Consider the following 26,614-nt stretch of genomic DNA (forward strand, 5'->3'; position numbering starts at 1 on the left):
TGCCCGAAATTTCGATCGCAAGATTTGATTGGAAAAACAAACAAATAAATAAACAAATAAACAGACGCGAAAGCAAGTTAAAGAAAACGTGGGAAAAATTTTTTAAAATCTTACAATTTTAAAAACAAATAAACATAATATTGTTATGTAGGCCTACGGCATCTACCCAGCTCACAAATTTGTCAACTGAACCAAACATTCAAATACGTTGTACGTTTTAAATCACGCACTAAAGAAAGACACGTCAAGTTGACAAAAAAATCATTTTTTATGTTGTTTTTTTTTTTAAGTTACATTTGTTCCTCTTAATTAACATGTCTAGTTCAACTCGCAATGTCTAGAGCCAATCATTTCTCGGCACTTGCTATTTCTTACGTAACTTCCCAAAACAAAACATGTTTCTGTAGCTTTCAGCGAACTTTGAACTTAAAGAAGCATAGACAATCCAGTTGGCGGTTGGCCCAAAGGTATACACCGCATTCTTGACCGATATGACGGCGGTCTTAAAGTTCTCAGACAGGAACTCTTGGTCAGGTGAGGAGTACAGGTACATGTCCAGGACTGTCGTGGGCAGGAAGATGAGCACGTTGACCACACAGATGGTGATGAACATCCTAAAGACTTTGACGTCTCGAGAGTTGGGAGTTGATTTGGCTGAAGAAAGATTCTTGCGGTTTCTCTGGGACACGATGAGTTTAGCAGATGTAATGTAGGACAAAACAACGATAACGATCAAAGGGATTATAGCGGTCACACTGTTTAGACCGCTTGTAAAGTAGATGAGAAGAATTTCGAAATTGTTTGCGAAGAAATCGGTGTAGAATAAAGCTGCGTAGGTTATATTTTTTGGTTTAGAAACATACCATTTTAATCTGTACAGGAAAAGCGCAGGCAGCGTTAGAACTATGCCTAAAACGTACAGAAATACAACAGCCCATATAATATTTCGCCGATTACAAATCTGCGAGACACGGAACGGAAGCCATACGGCTATGCAACGCTCAACGGAAATCAATACGACAAGAAACAGACTGATGATTATAGCCGTTTGGTGAATGAAGGAACAGTAAACAAAGTGAAATGTTCGCATAGTGTGGCCAGTGTAGCGATCGTACATCTCAACAATATCGGGCAGCCGGTAGTAACACTGGAAGAGACAGAATATCGTATCAGACGTGGAGAGGGAGATCAAGATGATGTTGGTGACGTCTTTGAAGCCAAGTTTCCAAAAGATGATGATGCTGATGAAGTTCCCCACGATTCCCGTCACGCAAAACGTTTGGGTGACTATAATATCAAAGACTAGGTTGAGAACCTCCAAGACGCTCTCGTCTACAGGGAACCAGGTCTTGGCCGAGTTGTCCAGATACGCGTAGTTGTCTTCTCCTGTGGTGGTGGGGGCGTGGGGCGTGGTCCAGTTCGTGTTTAGCCCTGTAGAGTTGATTACCTCGCTTGTGTTGTACGTCATCTTTGGTATGTCGTACGGCATCATTGTTGTGTTGTATGACATTTTAACAACTTTTAATGTCCCTTGACCTAATAGTCAAACGCAATCTTGTTTTTGTTTGGCCTTCAAAGATTTGAAACCTAGGAAAAGAATTGACCAGTTAATTTCATACGTTTTAACTATCCTTTGACAAGTGCATTTAGAATTGTATGTTATGATACATTTTTTGTTTTATGAGCTTGACATTTTTCAAAACATATAGCCTTTTGTGGAAGTTGAAAAAATACTTCGTTAACATTTCATCAATTTTTAAAAAGCCGGAGAATTATTTAAATATTATTGTACAAACTTTACAGAAATACTAAATAATTACTTCAGGAAAAGAGTAGCAGCCTAGTTTCAGTGTCGCTTTTAAAATTAATGTATCGTAATTTCATGGGTGGCCGGCGCTTTTGTTGTTTTTAATTTATTTTTAAACCCTAATTAAATTATTTAACATTTTAGGCTAATAAGAAAATCCAAGATCTATTTAACTTAATAGAAAAAAGTTTATTTACAAAAGTCTTTGGCCCAGAAAATTTAAAGCTGGTTTGTTTATGTTTATTGTTTTCAACAAGCTAAGCTGGTTGATTCAAACAACTAAATCTAGTTCACTTGGTCAAAGATTACTTTTAAAATATCGATAAAAATAATGTTTCTTTGACTAGACTGACAGTAATATCTGAATGGAAGGATCCAAAGCTACACGACATATTAAATACTTTTTTCCTGGCACACTCGCGGTGCAAATAAATCATTAGAAATTGATTTAAAAATCGATTTTAGATAAAACAAAAAGTAAATCGCTAACGTCTTAATGTGGCAGTATCCGCGGTCTCCAGCCAAAAGATCTTTCAACTCTCTCGAAATAACTTTACAATTTTTCAAGTACTTTCCAAACGTTTCGTAGAATTCTCTTCAAGTAATTTTTTTTCTTTATGAGTAGGATAAATTGAGGACGTTTCATAACTTTTTAATTTCTGGGTTAACAAAGTTTATCAATTTTAACGAAAGTTTATAAGGGGATGTAACATCGAATTCATTAAAATTTCCTCTTGACATTTGTCTTCGAAATATACAAGTACTGGAGATGTAGATTTTTGAATGATACCTCGGAGTTTTCGATACACTCAAATTGATTCGGTACTTAGATCTACCTCATTTTTTTGTTATCGGTGTACATGTGTTAGTCAGACGGTTGAGTCATGTCAAGTACTGACGTCAAGTATTGACGTCATGTACTGACGTCAAGTGCTGCCACTAATGGCTGTTGTACCCAATTCTCAAATCTCCAACTAAACGTAGCGATTGTTAATACAGGCTGAACCTCTTGAGTTCCAGAAATTTCTTTAACATCGTCTATAAATCTCAACTACTTTGTAAGAAGGCAGCGCTGGTCTTAGAATATAGATCTATGTAGAGTCCTTGATAGAGTTCAACTACTTTAGGATGTTGGCGCGGTTGTTATAAAATATAATATTTATTTGCATTCTCGAACCTTTGTTTCATGAAGTCGATTTAAATTGTCAGCTTGATTTAATCTGATAATAGTGTATGCGAGTTTTTGTCTTTTAATTTTAAAAGGTTGTCGTTTAGTTTAGTTTACCTGAAGGAAAAACACGCGCTATTTCTTGAGGAACCGCACTAAATAAACTCGTATGGTTCAGGTTCATTAACACACATGGAACAAGGAAAAAAAACAGCTAGAGTTCAACTGTTTATTAATTTATATTTCAAAAACAGAAGAAAAAAACAAATATAGTTCACATGGTGATCATAGACTTAAAGTTTACTTAAAGAAATATAGCTCAAAAGTTGAACAAAATAAATAAAACAACTTAATAAATATAGTTGCTATTTTGATGAACATACACAGTACATATGTTGTATCTAGTATATGCTAGTTCATCGCGTGTTTCAGTTTAATGAATTAAAAAGATTTATTCATTTCTAATGAATAGAAAAAAGTAAACAGCCCAAGTAAAAAACTAAACGCAGTTAATTACGTTGTGGATTTACAAAATGGTGTGTTATAGTTATATGGGATACACCGCTATTAATATTTACTACACCGATTAAGCCTAGGTAATGTCTTGTGAAATATTAGAGGCGCACGTTCAAGAAGAACACAAACTGCTTTAGTGATGTGATGACCTATCTGCTGTGTAAAACGGACCACTAATTATAGATGGTTTATCATTAGTTAAAAGTAAAGATAGCAGATACTGATATAGCAGCATATCATTCGTTGTTCTGTAAACAGTAAACATAAACCACCGATCATATTATGAATTTTAAATTTCGCACAATGTTTCACATGTATTTATTCTACAGATTTAACGTGGCGCTAATTAATTAATTGTGAAAGCAAGTTAAATAACACAAAATGAGAGGAGAAAAATGTCAATTTATTCGCCTGGTGTTTGTATGTTCTGCTGTGATAAGTTCGTTTAAACTTTTCTTTTATGTCAACATCTATTTCGCTTTTATTTCAGACCATTTTTATTGCGTTGTAGTTGAATTTTTTATTGTTGAAAGATGACCCTCATAACTGACTATTTTACAAGAAATTAATTTTAAAAATAGTTCTTTAAATGTGTAATGTATTTGTGATTGAATAGACAGAAGAACAATTATGTAAAGCATTAATCTATATTTTAGTTATTTCAAGCATGGCTTACCGTATGCTCTCTGTGTGTGTATGTTTAGAAATACATATTTGTTGACGATAGTCGATGTTTAGCCTTGTATGTCAATGATATTGATCGACATGTTGATACAATAATGTTGTACATGTTGATAGTTTAAGTCAATGGTAATGGTCTATATGTTGATCATTTTTATATAAATGAGTGGCCTGCAGGTTGTATTGAAGATGGCCTATAATTTATATTTAAAGAACAGTCTGCCGAACCTTTTAATCCCTCTCACTCTGTATAAATAAATAAATATAAATATTCATAAATATATATATATATATATATATATATATATATATATATATATATATATATATATATATATATTTCAATTGATCCTGTCATTGAAACTATATCAATTACCATTGTAAGCACCCTAGTTCGGTTTGTACGAGAAATTCGCGTACTTATATCTGAAAGGTTGAAAAGTGAATAGATTTTTCGCCTCAGTTATTTTTCTTAGAAAAACCAATTTTGTGTGCACTGAAAAAACTAGATAGACATCTCCACATACACAACTGTCATTACCTCTAAATGTACCTTCATTTACATCCACAAACATAACTCCTTCAACCACACATCCATCCACATCTCCATCCACAATTCCATCAACCTCTTCAATGGACAACTAAATCTCTTTGGAACCATCTTCCAATGTAACATAATGTATGACCGTTTTTGTGTTTCCGCTAAAGTCTTGCCTACATAATGCCAGAGTTTCTTCCAGTCATCTCTTCGGGGGGGGGGGGGGGGGGGTCTATCCTCCCCTCCCCCCACTGCACACAATGGAATTAATATAGTAAACATACTTTTACCAGTGTCTGCCCCCCACCCATGGAAAATGCCTCCGTCCGCCCCCCTCGAAAATATCAAGTGCAGCCTCCTTCCGGAGAAAAAAGTCTGGAAGAAACACTGCATAATACGTGTTTTCAGAATTTATTTAGATCTTGCTCGCCTTGTCTAATTAATGTATTACTTCTTGTAGTTACCCGTCATATAGACCTACATTTGTCCTGCTTACGTAAACTATTTTTAGACATCGACATTTTTTTTCTGATCGGCGTTTTTTTCTGCTTTTATATTAATAATTTGAAACAAAATTAAAGACAATAAATAAACAAGCAAACAATACTGACTTTGCGTTTAAAACGATTTATTTATCCCAAGAATCTTGTGTTTATTGTACGTTTGATTGTATTTTCTACATCGTTATTTTATTTGCATTTCTTCTTATTATTATTCGTTATTAATTCTTAATGTTGGAAGGGATTCCATCCAACAGAAGTAATTATTTCGAGTAAACTGATTTTCTGCCATTTAGGCCGTTGACTCCGATTTCAGCCTAATTTTCTTTTCGGAATCGCTTCCATGGCCTTTGTCCAACCAAGTACAAACTACAAGACAGCAGTTGTTTGATTTTGGAATTGTCTCTCCTAGAAGAGTGGATGTCACCAGCTAACGAACCTCATCTGTACTAGAGCTCGAACTCTAAGGGGAGATAACTAGCTAGACGCTATCTCCGGACCTGTCTGGTGAGCCATGGTTCACGCCGAATGTTTACAATCGTAGAGCCGGGTCGAATTAGTGAAGACTATTAGCGGCAGAAAAAACGGCTGTTTTTACGATGCAGCTAATCGTTTTCAAACATTGCGAGCTACTGATGGTGTTTTAAAGCATATATATTTTTAGCTGTGTTGACTTCATAAATTAGGAATCCCCAAAATCGTTTTATTTTAAATATAAAAATAAACAACCTTCATTGCAACAAGCTTTTGAATGCACTGGAAATACGAAAAAAAATTATCTGCTTTCTTTCATTAAAGTTTTTGATCTTTTTACATATTTTATAAAAGAAAGCAGATTAGTTTTATTTTCTTAATTTCTATGCATTTAAAAAGCTTGTTGCTATAAAGTTTTTTAATATGTGTTTTATTTTGTACTCCCCTCGTTTACTTACAACGATATATATTCTACACCTTGCGAAGACTCGGTGGATTTGCAGTTTCGGTAGCTTTGGTTTCATTGTGCGAGGCCTCGATCTCAACCTTCCTCCTTTTTCCACCAGACTTGCCACCGACGTTAGTGGAGTTGCGTCTTCCCTAAGATACCATCGTTTATTTTTATCCTGTGTGAGAGTTAAACTAAACTCTTATTTGGTGTGGGAGTTATCTCAGAGCGAGATGGAGGGAAGGGGAGTGTAGCTAGTTAGCTCATGTCTCTAAAGACTCTCAGAATAACTTGGTCTAGATCTCCCAGCACCACACCTTCCGTGAACTGCCCATACGACGTGTAACCCAGGAGCAGACCCAGATGGTACCTGGTGAACCTGCCCTGTTGATGACCCAGGAGCAGACCCAGATGGTACCTGGTGAACCTGCCCTGTGGGTGACCCAGGAGCAGACCCAGATGGTGCCTGGTGAACCTGTCCTGTTGATGTCCCAGGAACAGACCCAGATGGTACCTGGTGAGTCTGTCCTGTTGATGACCCAGGAGCAGACCCAGATGGTACCTGGTAAACCTGTTCTGTTGATGACCCAGGAGCAGACCCAGATGGTACCTGGTGAACCTGTTCTGTTGATGTCCCAGGAGCAGACCCAGATGGTACCTGGTGAACCTGTTCTGTTGATGTCCCAGGAGCAGACCCAGATGGTACCTGGTGAGTCTGTCCTGTTGATGACCCAGGAGCAGACCCAGATGGTACCTGGTGAGTCTGTCCTGTTGATGACCCAGGAGCAGACCCAGATGGTACCTGGTGAACCTGTTCTGTTGATGTCCCAGGAGCAGACCCAGATGGTACCTGGTGAGTCTGTCCTGTTGATGTCCCAGGAGCAGACCCAGATGGTACCTGGTGAGTCTGTCCTGTTGATGACCCAGGAGCAGACCCAGATGGTACCTGGTGAACCTGCCCTGTGGGTGACCCAGGAGCAGACCCAGATGGTACCTGGTGAACCTGTTCTGTTGATGTCCAGATATTGTTACCATCCATGCCAGGTGGGGGTTGATTTCTTTGTCAGAAATTCTTCACATGCCGTGCGATGGAAAGTGTTCTAGTGTTGTAAGAAGATCCGACATTTAGTGAGTCTATACTTACATCTGTCTTTTCTTTTTAAAGCCAGTTAAATGAAAGGTTTACATTTCTTCCTCGAAACTACATCAACATTTTAAAAATAATTATAAACGTGTGTTTGTGAACCATTTTACTATGTGAAACTTAATGTATATTCAATAATGTAATCTAATTTACTAATCAATTTCCAATTTAATTATTGGATTGTCCGTATATCTGTGCAGTGTATCTTGTCTAAATATCTAAATGGATGCAGTATCGATGAAAGTGTGGATGAAGGTTGGGAGAATCGATGAAAGTGTGGGTGAAGGTTGAGTGGATTGGATGAAAATATGGATAAAGGTTGGGTGGATTGGATGAGAGTGTGGATAAAGGTTGGATGGATTGGATGAAAGTGTGGATGAAGGTTGCATGGATTGGATGAAAGTGTGGATGAAGGTTGGGTGGATTGGATGAAAGTGTGGATAAAGGTTGGATGGATTGGATGAAAGTGTGGATGAAGGTTGGATGGATTGGATGAAAGTGTGGATGAAGGTTGGATGGATTGGATGAAAGTGTGGATAAAGTTTGTTTGGATTGGATGAAAGTGTGGATGAAGGTTGGGTGGATTGGATGAAAGTGTGGATAAAGGTTGGATGGATTGGATGAAAGTGTGGATGAAGGTTGGATGGATTGGATGAAAGTGTGGATAAAGTTTGTTTGGATTGGATGAAAGTGTGGATGAAGGTTGGGTGGATTGGATGAAAGTGTGGATAAAGGTTGGATGGATTGGATGAAAGTGTGGATGAAGGTTGCGTGGATTGGATGAAAGTGTGGATGAAGGTTGGGTGGATTGGATGAAAGTGTGGATAAAGGTTGGATGGATTGGATGAAAGTGTGGATGAAGGTTGCGTGGATTGGATGAAAGTGTGGATGAAGGGTGGGTGGATAATTGAATGAAAGTGATGGAGAATAGGATGAATGTATGGATGAACTTTAGGTGGATTATTGGATAAAGGTGTGGATGAAGTTTAGGTGGAGAATTGTGTGAAAATGTTGATGTTTAGGTGAATGGAGGAATGAATAGAAGAATAGATGGAGGTGTGGATTGTAAATAGCAGAATCATTGAAGAAGTTGAAGGAATTGTGGATATAGATGTGTTGTTGAAGTTGTAGAAGGAGTTATGTTAGTGGATGTAGTTGAAGAATTACATGAAGGTACATTTAGAGGTAATGACATGTGTGTAGGTGGAGATATGTATTTAGTTTATGTAAGTGTGGGAAGACGTCGTAGATGGAGGTGTTAAAAAACTTTGATGGAGATGTGGAGAGACGTTGATGTAATTAAAGTAACATAAATTGTAATTTTTAAAATTCATATATGACACAAAATATTTATTCTTTGAATCGGACAACCCACTTCAAAACAAAACTCTTCCTTTAATAATAATAAAATGAATTTAAAATGTTTGGTTTTAAAAGTTGTTATGGAAACATTTAATCCGTGACATTTTGATTATTTGTGAACATCTTCTCGGTTGTTGTTTTTTTATTTTTTTTTTTTTTTTTTTTTTTTTTTTTTTTTTTTTTATTTTTATAAACTGTATACTTTAATAAGTCATTTATCATTACTTATTATTGTTAAAAAAATATTTTTTTTCACATTTCATGTTTTACATTTTTTTATATTTATTGCTACATTTTGTTTTTATTACTCTACCTCACAGGCTATGTAATCATACTAATTTGTTTTTAATATTAAAAATAATATAGCAAGCTATAAAATTAGATAAAAATTAAAACCGTTTGTGAACAATTAATTACACTAATTTTCATATCTTTGTGTTGAATATAAGCCGCTGAAAAGCTTTTTTGAATCGCTTATCAATTCAACCGGAGCGGCAATAAAAATCACAATTTCTTTTTTAATGATAAAATACCCAATAGTGATAATCAGGGTATATTAGATATTTCAAATTCTCATATCACCGCAAATAAATGTTATACAATATTCAATTTTGGTTGCAAAAATATGCTTTCTAGCAAAAACAATTTGGATCTCTGCCTTAAAGCTATCACTTGGTTTTGTATTTTGTCTTTCATATTTATGGCTGTCTTTAATATAAAATTTTATTCGTGAATACATTTTCCAATAAAGTGTATAATATTTAAATACTTAACATACTTGATTCGAGCTGATCTCTCATTGATTTTTGGCAATTATTTTTAAATTTGATGATAATGTATTGATATATTTTCATGCGGAATTGAGTGAACTTTATCAATACTGTTCTGCATGGTTAAAGCACAGTTTATTAACGTCATGCAGCTTCACACATCACAGAACTCCACTGATTTCAATAAAAACTTTAATCTGGGACCACCGACTCAGTGTTTCTTCCAGACTTTTTTTGTTCCTGGGGGGGGGGGGGCACTTGTAATTTTTCTGGGGGGGGGGGAGGGGGCGGTAGACTTTCTTCGGGGGGGGGGGACACTGTTAAAAGTATATATTTTCTATATAAATTATATACATTTCATTTCGTTCGGGGGGGGGCGGTAAAAAAAATTTCGGGGGGGGGGGGGGGAGGGGAGAGGCGAAGAGATGCCTGGAAGAAACTATGCACCGACTCTATAAAAGAGAGGCTGTCTATACACACGATTAGGGAAAAACAGAGGGATGTTAACTGTCATTAATATATCATTAATATATAAAGTGCTGTGGTTCTGAATGGAATTAATAAATTCATACATTGAGTTAAAATAAAAGTATAAAAATTATTTCACGCTAAAAAAAAGAAGACACATTATTTAATATAAAAGCACAAAAGAAAATACATCAGCTGCAAAATATTTTTTTTTAAATCAACACAGATACATGACTTACATTAACAATAGTTTTGAATGATTACAGATACATAAATTATATAGATCCAATACATATAGAGCATATGCATACAATACAAATACAGAAATTATACAGATCTAATACATATAGAGCCTATGCATACAATACAAATACATAAACTATACAGATCCAATACATACAGAGCCTATGCATACAAGTAAATCAAAGATACAGTATCAAGAACCAATACATGTATACGAATGCATTATCTTTTCAACCTTAAGAACATCATATCCTTGTACTTTTCACTTTTATCACAAACTCACAACCCTAAACCACATAAAATAAATTTAAAAAAAAATAATTCTGTGTTGATCAAAACTTGATGAACATAGCAAGACCTGTGAATCATGTTATATTTTTTATTGGATTGAAATTATGAACAACAATTATTTGTCATTAGTTTTATAAACCGTGGATTTATTTAAAATACAGATGGATATTATTTATACATTAATTTGAAGTTTAATTATTGTGTATAAGTAAATGTGTAATATTTAAAGACTTTGATATTTTACTATGGGATAGAGAAAATGTATTACTACATAAAATATAAGCAGAATTAACAATATTTCTTCTAAATACAGCAAAACTACAATGATGAAAATTGATTTGTGTATGTTACTGTACATTTCTCGCAGATACAATTTAGCGTTCAGATAAACTGTGAAAAATAATGTCGATTTCTCTAAAAATATTTTTTTCATAAAAACAATCAAATTAGCGATTTAAAAATGTTAAAGCTTTTCTGAAACAGAATAAATGAGGAGCTTGCTGTCCAGATAAGCGGTTCGTATCTATGCATAGTAATTTCACGAATGTATCGGTTCTCTATCTCTTCGTACGATATGTGATACGTTCAAGGTTTGGTTCAACGGTTTACGTGTGTTTATTTAAAGACGGGTGAAATACAAGTTACATGTTTGAAGGGTTAGTCGGTTATGTTTCTAGTCCAACCAACAAAAAGAAGAAAAGAATAATTATAATCAGTAGATGAGAAAATTTAAATTAGTATTATATGTAGAAAACAACAGTAAAAAAAAAGAGAAAAATTTGTAATCGAAAATGTCACTGTTCACTGAAAGTCAGTATAGTTCTGGTGGTATACGAAGTATCGCTAATAATGCGTAGTGTGACTTCTAAACTGGAAAATTAAGGGGCGCTTTTACTGAATTCCTCTTACATGACGTCTAATTGATCGAGTATCATTCAAAACGGTGATAAGTTGGGACAAGTTGGCTTGTTAAAATCAAAACATCTTAAGGGTATTTCTTGCCATCTTCAGAATATTTGAAAAGCCTGGTATTAGATCGAGTGTATGTTGTCAAGATATTCTCAAGGCAATCTTTGAATGCCAATGATCTTGTTGAGTTAGAACATTTTACGTTGAGTGTATCTCCAGCTTAAAGAATTACCAAGACCGATGATCCAGCCCCTCCCTAACAAAGTCTGAGATCCACTTGGATGTGATCTCAAATATGTCCAGCCTTGAGCACCTGTACACCTTAACCCTGAGCACCTGTACAACTTGTAGATGAGTACTTGTCTAAATGTCAACAATACGTTCGTTATTTCAAGATTTATTGGCAAAAATAACAGCTCGCTCAGAATAAAGTAGTCATCCAGATATAATCAAACGAGCTAGTATTGTATTGATTTCTTTAAACATTTATCGATAGGCGTTCACAAGTTTTATTTTATATCTCCTAATGTTTCTATTCATTTTACTATGGTCCTTGCACATACTGTTGTAAACATTGTTGTCCTTTATTTATACTACACAATTATTAACTTTGGAATTTGAACTTGTAAATAGAACTTTAACTGACTGATAACGGGTGCATGAATAGATTAAAGGTAAAATAAACAACGGGCTTACTAGCAGAGACGTACGCAGGTTTTCGGGGTTAGTTGTAGTGGCAAGCTAAAATAAGGCGCCATATATATAAATATTATTTATTTATTTACTAGATGTATATCAATCGGTGTTTTGCTACAGCGTAGGCCTATAAGTTTAAAAAGTACTTTTACAAGAAAAGTAAACAACACAACAAAGCACAAGATAAGTAAAGAACACAACAAAGCACAAGAAACGCAACACAAAACAACGTGCAACCTGTTTGCTAAAACAGTAAAATACACTTGTATTTGACTGAATTAAACAGGCGAGTAGGAACAGTAGGAAAATCAAGTATTTAGTACAGTAGTTCAATATATTTTTTTTTCAATGAACAGACACAGGACTAGATATAAGAAGTGTAAAGTTAGATATTATAGTTCAGAGATCAATCAATCGTCACTTCACCCCTAGGATCGTTAGGGCATCAATGTTGAATTTTCTCCTAATTGTTTACCATCTTTCTCGGTGTTCTGCTGGTTTAAGTAATTCTGTAACGGGCAGCCAAGTTCTCCATCCAAGGTGGGCTTTGCCTTCCTCGTCCTCTCTCGACTAGAAAGGTGCCCTTTATTATTGTTTTTGATAGGCCGTTGTGTGAGACGCCACTTACCATCTCAGTTGCTTTGTTTTCACTTTACTTAGCAGATTGGTGATTCATTCACGGACCTCTTCGATGTGTTAGAGATTTTTGTATGAGATTAAAGGAGTCTGCGTAACGTGGGTCAAGTACTCACCAGGACTAGTTCACTTCAGGGACCTTCATAACGTTAGTCAGGTACTTATTAGGACTGAGTCATCTCAGGTACCTTCATAACGTTAGTCAGGTACTTATTAGGACTGTCACCCTAGGTACCTTCATAACGTTAGTCAGGTACTTATTAGGACTGAGTCATCTCAGGGACCTTCATAACGTTAGTCAGGTACTTATTAGGACTGAGTCATCTCAGGGACCTTCATAACGTTAGTCAGGTACTTATTAGGACTGAGTCATCTCAGGGACCTTCATAACGTTAGTCAGGTACTTATTAGGACTGAGTCATCTCAGGGACCTTCATAACGTTAGTCAGGTACTTATTAGGACTGAGTCATCTCAGGGACCTTCATAACGTTAGTCAGGTACTTATTAGGACTGAGTCATCTCAGGGACCTTCATAACGTTAGTCAGGTACTTATTAGGACTGAGTCATCTCAGGGACCTTCACCTTTCAAGAGTTCAGAAAGCTCCCTCTGTGACGTTTCATTAAATTACTGTGATAAAGGGCTATGAATTTGCCTTACATAATAACATCAAGTATTGGGAAAGGCATTACATTTTTTTTAAAGTGTTAATAAAAGTTTCAAATGTTGGTAAAAATGTTGAATGTTTATGGTCATTGACACATCAAACAGTATACACATTGCTATTAAGAGAATTGAATTATTTATTTCTTTTTTTTAAATCTTATTTAAATTCTTTAAAAAATTTCCTTTTTTTTAAAGGTAGACGAGAAAGATATATAAAACAATAACTCAAAGAAATATTACCAAAAAAATGGCTAATAACTTCACAACAGCAGGCCTTAGTGACGTCACGTTCTCAACCAAACAGCATGACGTCACTTCACAGGTTTTTCGAACGACAGTGGCAACGCAGCAGATTTTTCAATACTACGTGAGCGCCCAGACCCTAGCTATGGTTGACCTCGCTATAAACTGTATCCTCACCTACGTCATCGGCGCCTTTGGGATTGTGGGAAATGTTTTAAACGTCATCATCCTGTCACACCACGGCTTCAAGGAGTCGACCAATATCATGTTGGTGTCGCTGTCAGTTTCGGATCTGTTGTTGGTTGTTATTCAGTGCTTTTCAAAAGTCATGTATGTAGCCAAGTTGTATGATTACTATATTTACATTACGGTGAAGTCCATGTATTTTGTTTATTTTGCTTTCGTGCATCAAATCGCATTAAATATGAGCATTTTATTGGTGACTTTAATCTCCCTGGAAAGATTTGTCGCTGTTTGGTTACCCTTTAAAGTCTCGCACATTTTTACTGCCCGTAATGTGATAATTATTATTCTGATATTATTTTTCATAAATTTCGCGCTGTATTTCCCCTGCAATTTTTACTACACTTACAGATGGATGTATGCTAGAAATGGAACTTTTCTCTACGCTGGTTTCCAGTAACCAGAATTTTTTTTAAGTAGATCTGATATGCTCAATAGCTTAACGATATATTCTACGCTTTTGCTAAATATCCCTCTGGCTATTCTTGCCATATGCACCGTGCTAATTATTCTTAAATTAGTTAAGGCGCGCCATAATTTAATGAAAATGACGTCAGCTGCGCCAGATTCGATGAAAACTCGCGACAAGAAAGCAGTGCGCATGCTTCTGACGATTTGTATCGTGGCCATATTTTTTTATGTTCCAACCAGCGGTATGGATATTTATTTGTGGGTAACTACAGAAGGTTTGCAGCAGTCGCGGTACTTTAGGGATGTGTTAGTAGCTGTTGAAAGCATTGCTTATCAGATTTGCTCCTCTGTTAATTTTGTTATCTACGTCACTATGAGTTCAAAATTTGCTAAAACCTACCGGGAGCTCTTTTGTAATTCGCCGACCTCAACAAAGAAAAAAATAAAATAATTTTTTGTTTTGTTTTTGCGTTTTAAACACTAAATTTATTTTATATAAAATAATCTTTAACAGACTGCTCTTAGTAAACCAGTCCAGATTTATTATTTATCCAAAGTATATTTCTGTGTTGTCTACTTTATGTTAAAAGTTCTAGTGATTTTATTCTGGTAGAGCGTGGAATGGAACATTTCTCTCACCTAGCTCGGCGTTTATGGGGTTCCCAGAAAAAATCGCAATCCGAAAACAGTGCCACGGAAAACTTCGCAAACAGTAAAATGCTAATTATACTAGTACACTTTACTTTCGTCATATTTCGTGGAAATGCGTTTGTGTGCGCTATTTTTTGTTGCGCATTGTACCATTACGCATGTTTCCGGTGACCGCTTATTGGCCTTCGTTGTGAATTGCGCAGATTGGTGATGATGAAGAGAAGGGAGATGGTAGTTTCTGTGATATAGTTCGTTTTCAAGCGTTAGAACAGTGGTTCTTAACTTGTTTTGCGGGTACCGTACCCACTAGTTTCATATGCTCATTTACCGAACCCTTCTCAATATTTAGATCGTCCGCACTGACAAAATCTGATCGTGAATCAAATGAGTCGAGTGTGTTATGACCTTAACCGAACCCCTGAGTCTGACTCACTGAACCCTTGGGGCTCTATCGAACACAGAAAAGCACGGAAAAGATTTTAATGATTTTTTTTTTTGCAATGTATAAATAATGCACTTTGAGTTGATCTGTTAGGAGTTTTTTACGTGATACAGGAGTTGAACTTAACTTTACTTGATTGTTTAAGTTAAACGAAACTTTTATATGATGTGGAAATGAAACGAAATAAAATGGCTATAGACCTTTGAATTAAACGTAATTTTCGTCTAATGTAGGAGTTAAAATTAAACGTAGTTATTTTTCTGATCTAGGAGATAAACGTAGTTTTTATATGGTGTAGCAGTTAAACGTAGTTTTTATATGGTGAAGGGGTTGAAGTTTACTTGGTCGTTGAAGTGAAACGAAACATTTATATGATGTAGAAATTAAACGTAATTTTTATCTGATGTATGAGTTAAATGTAATGTGTATCTAATGGAGGAGTTAAACTTAATTTGTATGCGTTGTAGGATTTAAAGGTAACTTTTAAATGGTGTCGGAGTTGGACTTAACTTTTATTTTTACCACTGTAACTCGAGTCACATTGTCTATAAATCCAAGTCCAGATCTCTCTCTCTCTATCCCACCTTCCATGTAATTACCAACAGACGTGTAACGGTCGACCCATCTGGTACCTGGAGCAGGTGTCCGGTCAAAAAAAACCTGGACATAAACCCCCTGGACATAAACCCCCTAGACATAAGCCCCCTGGACATAAACCCCCTGGACAAAACCCCCTGACATAAACCCCCTGACATAAACCCCCTGGACAAAACCCCTGACATAAACCCCCTGGACAAAACCCCCTGACATAAACCCCCTGGACAAAACCCCCTGACATAAACCCCCTGGACAAAACCCCCTGACATAAACCCCCTGGACAAAACCCCCTGACATAAACCCCCTTGACAAAACCCCCTGACATAAACCCCCCTGACAAAACCCCCTGGCATAAACCCCCTGGACAAAACCCCCTGGATATAAACCCCCCCCTGACATAAACCCCCCTGGACATAAACCCCCTGGACATAAACCCCCCTGGACATAAACCCCCTGGACATAAACCCCCCTGGACATAAACCCCCTGGACATAAACCCCCTGGACATAAACCCCCCTGGACAAAACCCCCTGGACAAAACCCCCTGGACAAAACCCCCTGACATAAATCCCCTGGACAAAACCCCCTGGACAAAACCCCCTGGCAATAAACCCCCTGGACATAAACCACCTGGACATAAACCCCCTGGACAAAACCCCCTGGACATAAACCCCCTGGACAAAACCCCCTGGACAAAACCCCCTGACATAAATCCCCTGGACAAAACCCCCTGGACAAAACCCCCTGGCAATAAACCCCCTGGACATAAACCCCCTGGACATAAACCCCCTGGACAAAACCCCCTGGCGATAAACCCCCTGGACATAAACCACCTGGACATAAACCCCCTGGACAACCCCCACCCCCAACATAAGCCCCCTGGAGCACGAGTCCTGTTGATACACTGTTGACATCCGTTCAACGGCCTATGATTGATGTCATTGGTAGAAGATCAGTTCATTCGATGAGGATAAACATATTTACGAAGTCAGAGGTCTTCAAGTTAAAGGTCTCAATTTGATAGTCATATTTACAATGCTGTGAAATGTAAAATGCTTCATTTTCTTAAGGGAATATAACCAGGTTAGAGAAATAGGATCAAATATCTTTAGTTGTCTCCCCTGAATGTGTTTTTTTTTTTTTTTTTTTTTTTTAATAAGAAGCAACAATTTACAGAATAAGTATTTGAAATCGAATTTTAAAAATATGCCTAGAATAGGTTTAAAAACAAAAAGAAACATACTTGATGCCATTGTAAGCAAATGCACCTTTTTTTTAAAATGTTGTTTGGTGTTCCTCTCCTTCCGTCCCATGAGCCGCATTTTGCGAGGAACCTTAACTTCTACTGTAGTGAGAACATCCGATATTTAGGGGTTTATTTTTTCCTTCTTTTTTTTTTTTGAAACTTCTCAGAAACGTAAAGTCTAACTTGTAAATAAATCGTTTATTAATTAAAAATATTTTTTAAATGTGTTTGCATAATATGTTCTATACTATGCGAAAATAAATATTTAAAGTATGTGTATGAAGTAATGTAAACTTAGAAATTACAATACTGAATGTTCTGTATTATGTTATTTTTTTTTAGTTTCTATGTATTTTACTAATAAATAACCCAGGTTTAATATTTGTTTTGTGTATATCTGTAACCTTGTCTTAAAATATTAATTTATTGTTGTGCTTGTTTAGCTAGATAGTTCACGTGTTATCTTATTATGAACACAGACTCATGTTAGTACACACAGACAATACTCAATACACAAGAGCTGTATGATGTATCTCATCCCAAGCACTACCTGATATTTCTACGACACTGAAACTTTAATTTTAATTGATATCGGGATATTATTCCAAAAAGTCTAGGTCATTACCCCCCCCCCCCAGGCCGAACCCCCCCCCCCCCACATTACCCCCGGAGAAATACCCCCATGTCAATTACCCCACCCCCGGGACATTCCCACCACCCCCCGACATTCCCCCAACCCCTTGTCAATTACTCATCCCTCTTGAAGAATTACCCCATCCTCCAAGTCCAAGAATCCTGACTCTAACTCCAACTTTGTACCTATGAATTACCTCAATCCTAACCTTAAGAAAAAGCCTAAACCTAAGCATTCAACTCAGCCTAAAACTAAACCCAAACCCATCCCCAATCTCAGTCATTGGTTTAACATTAAGTCTAACCCTGACCCTAACACTAGCCCTAAACCTAACCCTACCCTATTTACCGGGGGTAATGTGGGGGTGGGGTGGGTGGGGGTAATGTCCGGGGAGGGGGTAATTGACGGGGGAGAGGGGGGAATGCCCTGTTCCCTATTCCAACACCTCGTTCATTTGAATTGTTTTTAAATGGGTTCTTTCTTGTGTTTTTGTCAGAATCTTCAAGGGTTCAGCAAGACTTAAAATTCTAATTTGGCGGAGATGAGTTGGGGGGGGGGGGGGGGTATTTACAATTTCCATTCAATGAAGGTCGGTTTCTGGGTCAAGTATGTATTCTCTATATAAACTTTATTCTTTTTTTTTTCTCACGGGGAGTGAGGATGGTGTTCAGCCCCAGCCTTCCCCCCTCCCCTACCCCCGCCCTTAACTGCTAGCGAGAGCTGCATGAGAAAAACACTGAACACAACTCGTTTGGTACTTGGTGCTACTCACACTCGGGGTTTGATGTCTGTATCACACACCTGATGATATTAAATATGATTCTGTGTCTGTAATAGTCTAGTAGCCTCTGTATTGACTCTGTTTTGTTGCGTACAATAAATAGCCCAATAAATGCTATTGTTACGGATATGTTCTTTATTTCTCACTAGAATCTTGCTGATATACTGAGGGCAGAGTTTGTTGCAGGCATCTTTACGGTGATGGCATAGCCCCTCCCCCAACAACAACACCACACATGAGACCAAATCTTGAGAAACACTGGTCACAATGTGTGTATGTATGTATGTTGTCGATGTGACAATATCTTGAGAAACACTGGTCACATGGTCTGTATGTGATGGACGTGACCATATCTTGAGAAACATTGGTCATAGTGTATGTATGTCTGTGGGTTGGGAGGGGGGGGGGGAATGGACTTGTCACCAAACCTTGACATTTCTCTCTCACATTTTAGCAACCAACACTTTTACTAAAAGCAAAAAAAAAAAAATGTGTTTTTTTTTCTTTAATTGATTTCGTTTAAAAGCCTGTTTTAATAAAAAGATTTTTATATGAGTTTTGTTTTCATTTGAACCAGATGTTTTCGATCGTTGAGGACAAACTGCTATTGACACATGGATTTTAATCTTTAAACTATTACCTTTTCTACCAATCGATTTTTCTTTTCTCTACGCAGGTTTAAAATTACAGTCTAAAGGGCCTTCCATAAATGACGTCACATTCGTAGGGGGAGGGGGATCCGTAATTTTGTGACGGTGTTTGAAGACGGGGGGGGGGGGGGCGGTTCCAGATAGTGTGACGTCACACTTGCATTATAATAAAGCAATGTTAGAAAATGAATTTTAGCCGTTATTTCGCGTTTTAGAAACCTGTTTTAATAAATTGTAATAGGAATTGATTAAAATACTCTATGTTGACAGAGATCAGACAAGATTTTGGACAAAATACCGTATTTAAAAAAAAATTCAACTGCAATTTTGAGGGGGAGAGGGGGGATGTAAGCTGAGGTGTGACCAGTGCCGGCGCCAGGTTATTTAGCGCCCTAGAAAAAACTTATTAAAAGCCCCCCCCCCCCCAAATTTTTTCGTACCCCCGTATTATCAGAGGCGTAGCGACCCTTCCCGGCGCCCGGAGACAAACTTTCGATTTGCAACCCCCCCCCCCCCCTCAAACTTTCGATTTGCACACCCCTTCCTTTTGCACCCTCCCCCCTCAAACTTTCAATTTGTTTTTCCAACCCATTTTAGCGCCCACCCTACAGACAGCGCCCTAGGCGACCGCCTAGTTCGCCTTATAGGTAGCGCCGGCCCTGGGTGTGACGTCATTTTAGGGGGGTGCTCTGGCTTTTTGTGACGATATGTGACTGGGGGGGAGGTAAAAATTTATGGATGTTATTTATGGATGACCCCTTAAATTTATTAAAAACAAATTTATCTCTACTTATTTATGTCTTGTTTACAAGTTTAAAAAGCTATAGTTTTTCATGAAAATAGTTTCAAACGTTTAGAGTGGATTAAGCCCCTCGCCCCCCCCCCCCCCCTCAACAAATCTTTCAAAACACATGTCGCCGCCGCTTTAGCCACCTACTCAAGTAGTACAGAGTTACTCGATACTTTTCTTTAAAAGTGGAATATAAAGGGTTTTTTCCCCAGTATTTACCACACAATAAAATTAACGATCAAGTTAGCTTCTACGATTGACCGCTCAATTCATTAACTATAAGCTACATAGGTAGATTTTGTATACATCTTTATTTTTACTTGGTAGGCTCAGGGACAACATTCGGGCAGTTTATTCCACCCCCCCCCCCCACCCGAAGAAAGTCTACCCCCCCCCCCCTACCCGAACGAAATGGAATTTATATTGAAAAAATATACTTTTAACAGTGTCCGCCCCCCCCCCCCCCCGAAAATTTTAGTCCGCCCTCCCCCCCCCCCATCCCCCCGAAAATTTCAAGTGCTCCCCCCCCCCGGAGAAAAAAAGTCTGGAAGAAACACTGCATACGGGCTCCTGTTAAAGAACAGAACTCGAGCCTTTAATCCACATTCTGGCTTTCATGTTTTCTACCCCTCCCATTTAGGATCCAAATATACTGACATAATGTTTTATTAAGATTGTATCGATGCAAGTTAGGAGTAACGCGGGTATACAATCTATGGCATTACAATATACATGTATAAAATTAGTGATACTACAATATATATATATATATATATATATATATATATATATATATATATATATATAACCTATGAAATTACAATATATGTGTATCAATCCTAAGATATAACACGGTTACTATGTGAAATCAATTATTGACATTACACAATATATATATATATATATATATATATATATATATATATATATATATATATATATATATATATATATATATGTGTGTGTGTGTGTGTGTGTGTGTGTGTGTATGTATAAAGCCTAGAGCATTACAATATGCATATATAAAACCTTTGAAATTACAATGTATGTATTTATATTAAGCCTAAGACATCACCATACATCTATAAAACCTAAGACATCATACATAACATGTATAAACCTATGACAAAAACCTACTTGTGTGTAATCAATGTTTTTACTAAACCTCACACCGGTAGTTTGACCGTCTCGTCCTGTTGTAACAATGAGTTGATTTGATCCGTGTACTTCTGCCTGCTGAACTCAAGTTTAAGTTTTTGTATGATCCCTCCTGTGGTTGCCCCTAGGGCGGTGGTCGTGGTGATCCCACCCGCCACCACTATGGCCAAGGGAATGGCGCCCCCGCAGGTCAACACTGAGGCCATGACGGCGCCCGTGATGGTGGCGGCGCCCACCAGGGCTGTGGCCACACCTCCACCGACTAGCAGTGGAGTTGGTGGATCGAACCGTTCCATCAAGGCGTTGAGAGAATCGATAGCTTCATTTACAGATACACTCGGGTCCATGGCCTGTAACGTGTCAACGATTACCTGGACGTCCGCCTCTAAATTCACTAACATGTCAGATCCAGCGGCCTCTTCCTTTATACTAGCCAACAAATCCTTCGCTCTATCCACTAATTTCCTTATATGTCTATCCCGTGTTGTTAACAGCTTCATTTTCTGCAGTAGATGGTAAAACTCATCTAACATTGCAACGGGATACATTTGAATTAATGCATTTTTAATCGGGTTTGAAAGAGACGAGTTAACGTGTAGCTGTGTAAAGAGTTTGTCAACCTCTTCTTTTAGCGATGTGCATGTAGCCGGGTCTAAATCGTTGTTTTCTTCATCGATAGATCTCGTTATGCAATTTAAACCGTCTTGGATGATCGTTTCAGTTGCTTCTTGAGACATATCACCCTTTAGTAATTCAAATAAGGAGAAAAACGAATTAAAAATTGGCGTTTCAACCTTGGAGAGAATACTTTGAATCTGGTGTATAATTTCAATAGTTATATCAACTTTGTTGATTTCTTCTTGAACTGTTTGTATTTTATCGACAAGGTAAGAAATAAGGGGACCATCTGTTGCTAGACTGAGGCCTTGGAGAATTAATTCAGATTTTTCCTTGATGAAGTCGACCTGTTTTTGAAGATTTGTGAACAGGTCTACTTCTTCTTTAAGAAGGTTGATTTTCGATTTAATTTCAAGGTTTAATTCTGTCAGTCCGTGTGCTAAAACAATTCGCTTTCTCTGTTCCGAAAATGTTTCGAATAGTTCATTAGTGTAGGGTGCCGTGGCGCTTTTCATTTGGTTTGAAATTTCCATGAATGTTTTAACACACTGAAGCTTTTCAAAAGTGGTGCCATTGTTGTTGAATAAAACTATTCTGTACTGACACTCTTTGAATAATTCCTTGGCAGGGCCTCTTTGGTTTTGGCACCACGTGGTAAAATCACATGATTCGTCATATAAATCTCCTCTGGTGAACACAACGAGGCAGTAATCCCGGACGAAGTTCTCACCGAAGACGGTCTTGAGAACGTTCAGAACTTTGATCTCCTCGTCTGTGAATTTGTTGTGGAGACTCAGGACAAGCACCAGCGCGTGTATACCTCCAGGACAGGCCTGCATCAGCGCCACCATGTCGGTGTACACCCTCCTCAGCCCGTCAACTGTATTCACATCTGTATCCATGAGTCCAGGGGTGTCCACTACTTGAATCTGATGACCACAGAACTCCGTGAAATCCTCCTGTATGTTATCAGTGCAAGAAGTCAAGCTATTGGACTCTTTAAACCTTTTTTTACCCAGTAGAGTATTTCCTGTGGCACTTTTCCCATTGCCGGTTTTACCTACCAAAGCTAAACAAAAGCATGTTCCATTTGGCCTTGATAGTTGACTGCCCATGTTGCCTGTAAAGTAAGCTTTAGGTTTTTGAAAACTGTATTTGTAAAATGTGTTATGTTCGTGTTTTCCAATTTGGTTTGTGTAATGCGATTTTTTTAGGGGGGTGGGGAGTGAACTAGATACCAAAACCTTTTTTTTTTTAAATTAGATATAAAAATATATAATACAGTTGTGTGTATATTAAACATGTTTAAATATATAATACAGTTGTCTGTATGTTAAACGTGTTTAAATATATAATACAGTAGTCTGTATAGTAAACATGTTTAATCATACAGAATTAACTGGGAAAATATGTGTAAGAAATCAATCAATGTATGCACAAAGTTACAGTTGAAAACTAAAACACTCACCTCCAATTCCGTATTTTATCGTAAAGTGAAAGGTTTTCGCGCCTATGTGATCAGGGTAAATTTTAAATGTAAACTTCTCTACTTGGATAAATCAGAGTGACTGGATTTTCACCATCTGCTGCAGCTGAGTAATATTGCTATGTGCGTGAGTGTGTGTAAAGATTTCATTGAAATCAAAACGTCAATTTTACACTCCAGCGATTCTAATATTCTTATTTACTTCCCTGTTATTTTAAACATTTTATATTCAGCAGTAAGCAATGATGTGGAGTAGGTTTGAGAATGGTTAAAGATTTAGAAATCAAAAGGTTGAGTCGACGCTTGTGTAAGATGATTCATCAATTTTAACTCACAGGTTGTTATTTACTTCTCTGTTTGTTTAACGTTTTATATTCAGAAATAATCAATGATGTGAAAAGGGAGTAAGAAGCCATACGCCGCAATCCTAAAGCTAAATTTAAGTTTAAACGGAATTGAATTAAAGTAAAGAATCCTCTGTAGACCTAGTGATCCATTGGGCAGATGAAGTAGAGTTCATGTTTATCGGCATATGAAGTGATAATGTGGTCAGCACTATGCCCAGCCGCCTTTGCTTTCCCATCAGAGCTGGGTGAACTCAGGGACGTTCCACTGACTTGAACCCGGATTCGAACTCGAATCTTAGCAATCTATCGCTCTAGCACTAGACCACGCCGTCCCATATGTAACTGAATGGATAGAAAAACAACCTTTTGCTCAAAAGGTGAGTTCTTTAAAACAATATTTATTTGAAAATCAATCGATATTTGTAAATATGAAACATATGATAGCGTACTACGTTGACATACATTTCTTGCAAAAGAGAAAATGAAATTCCTTTAATCTCAGTAGAATTGCGTCGAATAGTTTGTAAATGAATAAACTGATAATTGTGTCATATTTTGTTTTCAGTAAAACCTTATGAGTGTGGTTATTGTTAAGACTAGTGATGTTCAATATATTTCTCTTCACCGTGTATTTTTTCTACTGTACAGCTGTGGTTTTAGCCTTTTACTGATGGGGTTTACGAGAATATAATCTGAGAACCACTGGTGATAGGGATTAGTCCACTTGGCTTTCCTCGGAAAATGTTTTTAAATCTGACTGAATAAATAGTTGCGTTTATATTTAATAGAAAAGACTGTTAAGTGTACACTAAACATTATAAAAAAAAACAGCATGCGAATCTAGAGACATGTTTTTATGAATAACTTTACTCATTACATCTCAGCTTTCTTTAGTGAATTATAACACTTGTTTTAGTAAATGTTTAACTACAACATTAAAGAAATGTGCTGTAAGTAGCAAATTAAAACCAGTGAAGCGTCTAACAAAAGTAAAATAAATGTAGTATGAACAAATGTAAACAAATGATATTTTGTCTCCATCGCTGGAATGGTGATACGGAATAGTCGAATAATTATACATACGATTGCTATGGGCATAGTCATGACAACACTATCACTACATATGCCGAGGTCACAAAAGCAGGTGAACTCTACTTCACTTGCCCCATGGCCCGTCAGGTTCGAAAAAGGAACAAAACTTTATTACAGGAACTACTAGCTCAAATATAGCCAGACCGACACAGGATGTTGAGTCAATCTGTTCCCGTACTAATCCGTGGTGACCTACTAATCCGTGGTGACCTACTAACGTGGTGACCTACTTATCCGCGTTGACCTACTAATCCGTGGTGACTCGGCTTTGTACACGGATGTATGATAAACTGAGGGGTCAAGGTTGGAGTGGGTTGTTGGACAATCTAGACCGTCACGTGAACTTCTGGGCATTGTCTGCGTTGTAACGTTAGACTAGGCCGTCACTTAGTGAGTTATGTGGTATCTGATCTAGTGTAAACTTTATACGGGGCGTTAGCATAGATCTATTGTAAACTTTACACCACAAGTTAGACATAGATCTATTGTAAACTTTACACCACAAGTTAGACATAGATCTATTGTAAACTTTACACGGGGCGTTAGCATAGATCTATTGTAAACTTTACACCACAAGTTAGACATAGATCTATTGTAAACTTTACACCACAAGTTAGACATAGATCTATTGTAAACTTTACACCACAAGTTAGACATAGATCTATTGTAAACTTTACACCACAAGTTAGACATAGATCTATTGTATACTTTACACGGGGCGTTAGCATAGATCTATTGTAAACTTTACACCACAAGTTAGACATAGATCTATTGTAAACTTTACACCACAAGTTAGACATAGATCTATTGTAAACTTTACACCACAAGTTAGACATAGATCTATTGTAAACTTTACACGGCAAGTTAGACATAAATCTATTGTAAACTTTACACGGGGGGGGGGGGGGTAGACATAGATCTATTGTAAACTTTACCCGGGAGAATTAGATATAGATCTATTGTAAACTTTACACTGGTGAGTGTAACACACCACCATTGCATTAGTTGAGTACAACTGTAGAAACAATCATCTCAAACACACCAACGTTACATCATTTCAGCACAGTTGTAGGAAACAAACAACCCACCAACTTTAGAACAGTTGAGCACAACAGTAGAAACAAACACGTCTAACATACCAACTTTAGAACACTTGAACACAACAGTAGAAACAAACACGTCTAACATACCAACTTTAGAACACTTGAACACAACAGTAGAAACAAACACGTCTAACATACCAACTTTAGAACAGTTGAGCACAACAGTAGAAACATACACGTCTAACATACCAACTTTAGAACACTTGAGCACAACAGTAGAAACAAACATGTCTAACATACCAACTTTAGAATTCTTGAGCACAACCGTAGAAACAAACACGTCTAACATACCAACTTTAGAACACTTGAGCACAACAGTAGAAACAAACACGTCTAACATACCAACTTTAGAACAGTTGAGCACAACAGTAGAAACAAACATGTCTAACATACCAACTTTAGAATTCTTGAGCACAACCGTAGAAACAAACATCGGAACATTATAAATTCAAATCTGTAGGGCACTAGATCACATATTTTAGAGTTTTAGAGTATATATATATGAGACACCAACATTAGAAAGTTAGAGCATTAGATCATTAAAGCAGATCTATATAACACAGATATTATGGCCTATCTATAAAAAACTATATTAAAACATTAGAGTACTTATATAAAACATCAAAATAAGTACAGCATAGCACATCTATTTAAAATAACATTAGAAATGTAGTGCACATTTATAGAGCAAATATTAACATATGATACTAGAGAACTATTGTATAGCTATAGCTCAGCACTACTGTTTACTACTTACTATGACATTTAATGAAGGCAAATAAAAATTAATACTAAAAAACAATAAT

At 37.0% G+C, this 26,614-nt stretch overlaps 2 protein-coding genes across 2 annotated transcripts; both read right to left on the reverse strand.

The window, feature by feature from the left end:
- Window positions 1-364: 364 nt before the first annotated feature.
- On the reverse strand, window positions 365-1,489 carry LOC131936611 (N-formyl peptide receptor 3-like). The gene has a single exon (XM_059293672.1). It carries the CDS (start codon window positions 1,487-1,489, stop codon window positions 365-367), a length of 1,125 nt encoding a protein of 374 aa, XP_059149655.1.
- A 19,629-nt stretch (window positions 1,490-21,118) lies between these two features.
- LOC131936621 (uncharacterized) lies at window positions 21,119-23,305 on the reverse strand. The gene is made up of 2 exons (XM_059293684.1): window positions 23,249-23,305; window positions 21,119-22,900 (listed from the first exon to the last, which is right to left on the reverse strand). The coding sequence occupies exon 2, from the start codon at window positions 22,893-22,895 to the stop codon at window positions 21,171-21,173; it is 1,725 nt and encodes a 574-aa protein (XP_059149667.1). The 5' UTR covers window positions 22,896-22,900; window positions 23,249-23,305; the 3' UTR covers window positions 21,119-21,170.
- Window positions 23,306-26,614: the final 3,309 nt, after the last annotated feature.

The sequence above is a fragment of the Physella acuta genome, unplaced genomic scaffold (assembly GCF_028476545.2).
Source record: "Physella acuta isolate Inbredline_101_S28 unplaced genomic scaffold, ASM2847654v3 ptg000182l, whole genome shotgun sequence".
NCBI classification, from domain to species: domain Eukaryota; kingdom Metazoa; phylum Mollusca; class Gastropoda; family Physidae; genus Physella; species Physella acuta.